The sequence below is a fragment of the Pteropus vampyrus genome, unplaced genomic scaffold (genome assembly GCF_000151845.1).
Source record: "Pteropus vampyrus isolate Shadow unplaced genomic scaffold, Pvam_2.0 Scaffold299, whole genome shotgun sequence".
Classification (NCBI taxonomy): Eukaryota; Metazoa; Chordata; class Mammalia; order Chiroptera; family Pteropodidae; genus Pteropus; species Pteropus vampyrus.
This window is the reverse complement of record NW_011889080.1, coordinates 662,724-669,748: the sequence shown is the minus strand read 5'-3', so window position 1 is coordinate 669,748 and position 7,025 is coordinate 662,724. Positions and strand designations below refer to the sequence as shown.

Genomic DNA, 7,025 nt, shown 5'->3' with positions numbered 1-7,025 from the left:
CGTCCTCCCAGCTGCCCCGGGTGGCCCCACCGTCAGCCTGCAGGGCTGAGCAACCGTGTTGCCGCGCGCCCGGTCGCCGTGGGTTTCTGTGAAAATCGGGCGTAGCGCCACTTGGGCTGTCCATGCTGTCCTGGCTGCCCACGCTGTCCTGTTCCTTCCTGCTACCCCGCTACCCCATTGTAATTCTTGTAGCGTGATAACCAGGCTTAATATTTTGTAGTATAAAACTTCTGACTTTGTTCTTCAAGACCTGTTTTGGTTTTCTTGGACATTCGCATTACCGTGTAGATGTTAGGGTCCAATAATTAATTAGCACACATGCACAGACACAATCCCGCTGGGATTTTAACTGATTGCTGACTCTGTAAATCGATTTGGGTGAGAATTAACACGGGCAATAAACATCGAGTCTTCTAGCCCATGCACGTTTAGTTAATCCTGCCAGCAATATTCTGTAGCCTCAGTGTACAGGTACCTCTTAGATTTCCTCCAAGACATCTGACATTTTTTAATGCTGTTGTAGATGACAGTTTGAGTTTCGTTTTCTAGTTGTTTCTAGTATATAGAAATAGTTGATTTCAATTTACTGATTTGTTTTTGGTGACTTTGCTAAACACACTAATTCTAATAGCATGTAGATTCCTTTAGATTTGTCACATGCACGGTCATCTGCAAATCTTTTCAATTTTTGTAATTTTATATCTTTTATTACATTATTGCATTGGCCATCTCTTTCAACATGATGTCAAATGCAAGTGGGACGGTGACGTCTTTTTTTTGTCGCTGTTTTCCCCAAGCTCAGGGCAAAGTGCTCAGTATTCCACCGTGAAGTGTGATGTTGCTATAAGCTTTAAAGGGGGTCCCTGTTTACTCCTGGTTTACTGAGAGTTTTTAAACAAGTAGTTGTTACATTTTATCACATGCTTTCTTCTGCATCTATTGAGATGATGAGATATATATATATATTTTTTTCCATTATTAGTGTGGTGGATTACGTTGATGGATTTTCAAATATTAAACCAACGTTGTACTCCTGGAGTCAACCCCACAGGGTCATGGTGTATTGTTTAGTATGTTACAGAATTCGATTTACAAATTTTTCGTGTAAGATTTTTGCGTCTACTTTTATCGGTGAGATTGGCCTGCACTATTCCTTTCTCGTGATGTTCTTGTCAGATTTTGGTATTAAATTTATGGTCTCCTAAAAAGAGTTAAAAAGAGTCTTTTTTCCTGTTCAATGAAAGGGTTTACATAAGGTTTTTGTTTTGTTTGTTTGTTCGGCTTAAATATTTGGAAAGATCGATCTGTGATGCCATCTAGACCTGGAGTTTAACTGTAGAGTTAATCTCTTTAGCAGAGATAGGCCTTTCCAGATTTTTTGTTACTTTAATGTCCATTTTGATAAGCTGTGTCTTTACTGTCAAATTCCTGGCAGGTGGATGTTTCTTATCTCCTGATTTTAATATTTGTGAATCAGTCATGGTGTTCTCGTTTTCATTCTTGATATTGGTGATTCATGGTTTCTCTTTTTCCTTGCTCAGTCTATTTAGAGGTTTATCAACTTAAAAAATGTTTCAAAGATCCAACTTTTGGTTTTGTTAATTTTCTCTATAGTACGTTTGTTTTCCATTTAATTGAATTCTGCTCTTTATTATTTCCTATCTTCTACTGTCTTTTTATTGAATTGTTCTCTTTCTAGCCTCTTGGGATGGTAGCTTAGATACTTTCCAATTTATTTTCTTTCCTAATATGTGCATTTAAAATCTATAAACTTTTCTCTCATCACTTTTAGCTGCATCATAATGCTTTGATATGTCATATTTTCATAATCGTTCGATTCCAATCATTTAAGAATTTCCATTGGATTTCTCTTTTGATCCACACTTTATTTGAAAGATGTGCTGCTTAATTTTTGAACATCTAGGATAATTTCTAGTTACCTCTTCATTATTCTAGTTTGCTTCAATGGCCATCAGAGAATTTAATCCATATTGTTTCAGCCTTTCGGAGTTGATCGAGACACCCATGCCCAGCGTGCGGTCCGTGTTGGGAGAGGTACGCGGGCAGAGAACATGTCCCGGGGGTGGCCGACGGGGTCCGCATGTGCCCTTAGGTCCAGTCGGTTAACGGGGTGCTCAGGTCCGCTGTGGTTCCTGGCTTTCGTTTCCTGAGGGGAGTGTGTTGAAATAGCCCTCTGGGATTGTGGATTTGCTGTGTCTCTTCTTTTAATCTCTGTCAACTTGTGCTTATACATATATACATGTATGTATGTTATATTACAAATAATATGTATTATTAATGCACACTTGAAAATGTTATATTTCTGACAAATTTATCTTTTTAATATTATGAAATGTCTCGTTCGTCTTTATTAATGATTTTATTAAATTTTCAATAATGTTTTCTAAATAAATGTTAGTATGTATCTAAATATTTATGCCGTATCTCTAAAATTGGCGTTTTCTGTATAACTCTTTTGTCACACTCAGCGAAACGAGCAACAGTGTCTTAACAAAGGCCCAGCACGTGCTCGCGTGCTCCTGGTAACTCCCAGGTGTGCTCGGGGTGGTTCCGTGCGTGCGAATCGGCGCCGCCGGGGACCACACAGCGAGCCGGGCCGCCTCAGTCTCGGCGAGCTGCCCTCGGCTTTCCGTTTTCGAGATGTGGACTCACTCGTGAGGACAGCCTCCTGTTCCGCAGACAGCCGCCTTTGGGGCCTGTCCGATTGCTGCCTCAGGGCGGGGTCCAGGCGGGTCTGTGCCCCCTGCCCCCTGCCCCCCCGCGGCGAGCTGAGAGGCGGGATGGATCGGGCTGGCATCTGGCCAAGGCGCCTGGGAGTCCATGTACCCCGCTTTGCCCTTAGTGTGTGGCTGTCGCATCGTTGGAGCCACGGCTGGTCAGTGGCCAGTGCTGGCCAGACCCCCGGCCAGCTGCGTTGCCCGTGGCTGCTCGGAAGGGTGGCGCTTTGGCACCTGGTAGCAGTGGTGTCCCCTGCTGTGGGAGCAGGAGGTTGATGGGACAGAGCTTCGTCAGCACCTGCAGGGCTGAGAAGGTCACAGGCCTGACAGGGGAGGATGCGTTTCTGTCACAGCTGTGACCACAGCTGACCCCAAGGTCAGCTCTGCACGGCCACCACAGCGCCCCCCCACCCTCCCCGGGGCTCGGCTGCCCCCGTTGGAACGGCCGTTTCTCTGAGCCCCGGAAGAGCTTCCATCCCACGTGGGCCTGTGGCCTCCGTGAGCTTCGGACCCTTCTGGAAGGTCTGCCGGGTGCCCGTTTCCATCCCTTACCTACGGATCTCTAGGGAGGGTGTGGCTGCAGGCGTCTCCGATGGCCACGGGCGAGGTCCCCGCGTGGGGTTTGGGGACTCTTTCTGGGCGTCTGGACAATGTCAGTCAGTCACTGTCACACTTTGTGACGCTCGGTCATCTGCAGTTGCCTCCTCAAGGCGCTTCCGAATCATTCGCTGTGCCCCCAGTCTGTATCTGTGGCCCCAAGGAGCCCTGAGGTCGCCCAGGGCTGCGGTGTCCCAGACCGGCGACCCCAGGCCGTTTGTGTGCCTCCTGCCCGCCGGGGGTTCCGCCGGGGCGGAAACCGGTGTTTGTTAAGCTCTGTGTGTCTGCTGAGCTGGCGTTTAAGGTTTTTCTTTATCGTCCTAGTGTGGAGAATAACAAGACGTGGCGTCGCGTCCAGCCCTGGGCGACCGGCGAGGCGCCGGGTGGCGTTCGCCCGGGGAGCCGGCTGCTCTCTTACGGGGCGGCTCTGAAATCCCGATTCGGCCTCTGAGGCAGCCGGCGGACGGTACCTGTCTTCGGCTTCTCCTTGTGTCGGTTTTGGCGACCGCATTTGTCCCGTGAAAGCGGCCAGAGCAGCGAGCGGAAACGGGGCCTGTGCCCCGGGCGTCACGCCCTCGCACCGGGCCTGTGACCCGGCTCGGACCGACGGTCGCGTGACGTCGGTTGGGCTGCGGTTCGCGTTCCCGCGTGGACGGCCCTCGGCCGCGTGCACGTGGGCTCTGTCCCGGATCCGCGGAGGAGGAGCCGGCGGTGGGGTGACGCTGCTGGCCTGTCCACCTGCGATGGCCTGCGACATCCGGGGGCGGGGTCTAGGGGGCCTTGGAGGCCGGGTGGTCTGGGCGGGCTGTGTCCACTCCGGGGGCATTGGCACGGGGACTTAAAGCCACCACACGGGAGGAGGTGGACCAAGCTCGAAGCCTGGGGCCCAGGCTGGGCACCCCACAGTTAGAGTGTGGGCGGGAGCAGGGGCCACAGTGAGGAGGGGCAGTGGGAGCCCAGGGGAGGGACTCACCAGGGGACCAGTGCTGCCAGGACCCAGGGGAGTGACCACGGGGCCCACCTGAGCGGGAATGACCTTGGCGTGGGCGTGTCTGGAGGATCCAGCGATGGGGGTGTGGGCAGAGGGGAGCAGAGAGGCTGGCGGTGGAGCGTGGGGTGCAGCGCGGGGCGTTCATTTAGTTCTTAAGGCGGTTACTTAGAAGCTCGGTGTGCGCTGACAGGAGTCTGGTGGCCGGGGTCGGAGCAGGGAGCGGTGGGAGCCTTCGTGTGGCCGCGGGCTGGGCGGGGGGAGAGGGGCCCCCGAGGCCGGCGGAGTGGCACTGAGAGGGTGAGGCCAGGGCCCTGAGGCCGGGGTGTGGAGGCCTGAGGCAGGGCGGCTGGGGGCGGCGACCCCCACCCTGTGTTTCTGGCGTTGAGGGCCCGTTTGCCTTCACGTCCTTCTCTCTTTTGCAGAATTGAAACGAGGAGTTCCCCAAGATTCGACTTCTTCCCCCAAATTAGACAGATACAGACTAGCAAGACAGTTGACGGAGAAAGCCATCAAGGTAAATGATCTTTGGGGCCCGGTGGAGAGGGGCACTTTTTAAAAATGGGAATTGATTTTGGCATGTGGGGAGTGGGCCTTGGCTCCTGCCCTGGGCCCCCGGCCTGGCCCCCACGGGCTTCTCCCGAGTGACTTTCATCTCGGCTGTGGATTTGAAATAGGTAATGCTTTCCAAACTGGGACAGTGCGGACGCAGGAACCGTGACCGTGTCTCCCCTGCGACCCCGTGTGGCTGCGGGCTGTGGGTGTCAGGTCAGGGGCCGACTCTGAATGACTCACAGAGCCCCTGTGTCAGTCCCCCACGCCCCTCAGGGTGACGCGGTGAGGACAGATGCCACCCGTGTATGCAGAGAGGGTTCGTGCCTCAGGACAGGAACCCCAAGTTATGAGTCGGGGAGCTTCTGGGGCAGCAGCCCCCCGGGGCAGAGAGGCCATGCCGTTGCCCGCAGTGGAGTGCCCGGGTCCGGGGGAGAGGAGGCAGCGGCCAGTGTGCTTTCACGGAGCAGCTGTCTCCTCGCCGGTGCCCTGAGCACGCGGACAGCCATGTCTGGGGAAGAGGCCGTATTCTGTCTTTATCGTGTGCCGGTGGCCATCGCTCAGAAGGCGGGGACCGCGGGAACCCCGAGAAATCCAACGTGCGTCAGTGCTCGAACCCGCACTTGCTCCTTAGCTTTCTCTGAGGCGCACACGTACACACGCGTGCACACGCATGCTCGCATGTGCACAGACACCCATGCATGCACACACGCACACGTGCACACACACACGGGGCACAGCACGGCGGTGCATCTGGAGAGAGAAGCACGACACGCGTGATATGTGTCATCGTCAGCAGCAGCCACCGCAGCGGTGACCGAGGACACGTCCATCACCCTCGGTCACCCACCCCCCAAATCCTGGTGGCCACAGGGTGCCTTCTGGAATCCCCGCCCTTCCTGGGGCTGCAGCGAACAGAGCCCCAGCAGCTCAGTGATTCGCAGGGTTTCTTCTGAGACCTGGAGACGTGTGAGCATTTTGGAGCAAACATCCCTCCGAGCACTGTGTTCCACGAGCTTTCATTTTGCAGTATTTCTGTTGAGATTCAGTTGAAAATATTTTCTCTCATATTCTTCATGGATCAGGGGTTACTTGCGAGTATAGTTCTTCGTTTCTATCCTGTTTTCTCGTCGTTGTTATTGATGTGTGGCTCGCTCGCATTGTGGCTGAGAATGGACTCTGTGTAATGCTATTCTGCTGGAACGTGCTCAGACCTGCTTTCTGCCCAGCGTCTCGTTAGTTTGTGGGAAAGTTCCCATACACTACTGCCGAGTAGAGGTAGTTTGTGCAGTTCAAGTCTCTCGGTCTTCCAGACTCCTTTGGTCTGTGTCCATCACTTACTGAGAGAAGCGTCTTGAATATCCCGTTACGATGTGCATTTGTCTGCTGTGCCGTTCGGTCTGTTTTCACTGTGTATAAATAACTTATAGCCCCCCAGTAGGTACATAGCAATGTAGGTTCATGGAGAATTGACCCTTTACATTGTGAAATAATTTCCTTTACTTCAGCAACGTCGATTTGTCCCAGTCTGCCTCATCTCAGATCGAGCTCGTTTGATTTTCTCCCTGTCCGCAGGCTCATGCTTGCATTCTCTTGGGAACATCATAAAGCTGGATTTTAAGAAACGTCGCTGGCAGTCTCTACCTTTTAACCGGTGCATTTAGTGTGTTCATCTCTCTAAGCTCCTGGCACATGCAGATGTCCCCGCGCGTCACCGTCTGACTTCGTTCCTTGGGTTTGTCCTTTGTGGACCGATGAGCTTTAAAATCACATTTGTCTTCTCTCACACATTAGCCGTCTTCCCTCCGTTTCTGTTCCTTCTCTGGCTCCCTTAGGTGTTGTATTCTGCTCACTTACTAAAATCAGTCAGTCTTTCTAAAGTTATTCAGTTTGACTGCAGTCATGGGGGTGCGGGGCTGCAGGGTGCTGATGCCTGCAGGTCCTCACCCCACCTTCGCAGCATCCCCGCCGTGAATCGGGCTTGTCCGCCCCCCCCACCCCCCGTGCGCTGGCGCATGGGCCTGTTGGGGGGCAAGGGCAGGCTTTGGGGCAATTTCAGAGTGGAAGGAGGCTCGAGGAGGTCCCTTGGCTGGCCAGGTCTTCCGTGGGAGCCGGAACTTGGACTCACGGCTTCCGGCCACAGGCATGGA

At 53.0% G+C, this 7,025-nt stretch overlaps 1 protein-coding gene across 1 annotated transcript in view; it reads left to right on the top strand.

The window, feature by feature from the left end:
* Nucleotides 1-7,025, top strand: part of TTLL8 (tubulin tyrosine ligase like 8) — a 37,861-nt gene that overhangs the window by 8,938 nt on the left and 21,898 nt on the right. The window contains exons 6-8 of the mRNA XM_023521172.1: nucleotides 2,555-2,675; nucleotides 2,864-2,975; nucleotides 4,749-4,840. Coding sequence (XP_023376940.1) covers nucleotides 2,555-2,675; nucleotides 2,864-2,975; nucleotides 4,749-4,840 — 325 coding nt within the window. The remainder of the gene's footprint in view (nucleotides 1-2,554; nucleotides 2,676-2,863; nucleotides 2,976-4,748; nucleotides 4,841-7,025) is intronic.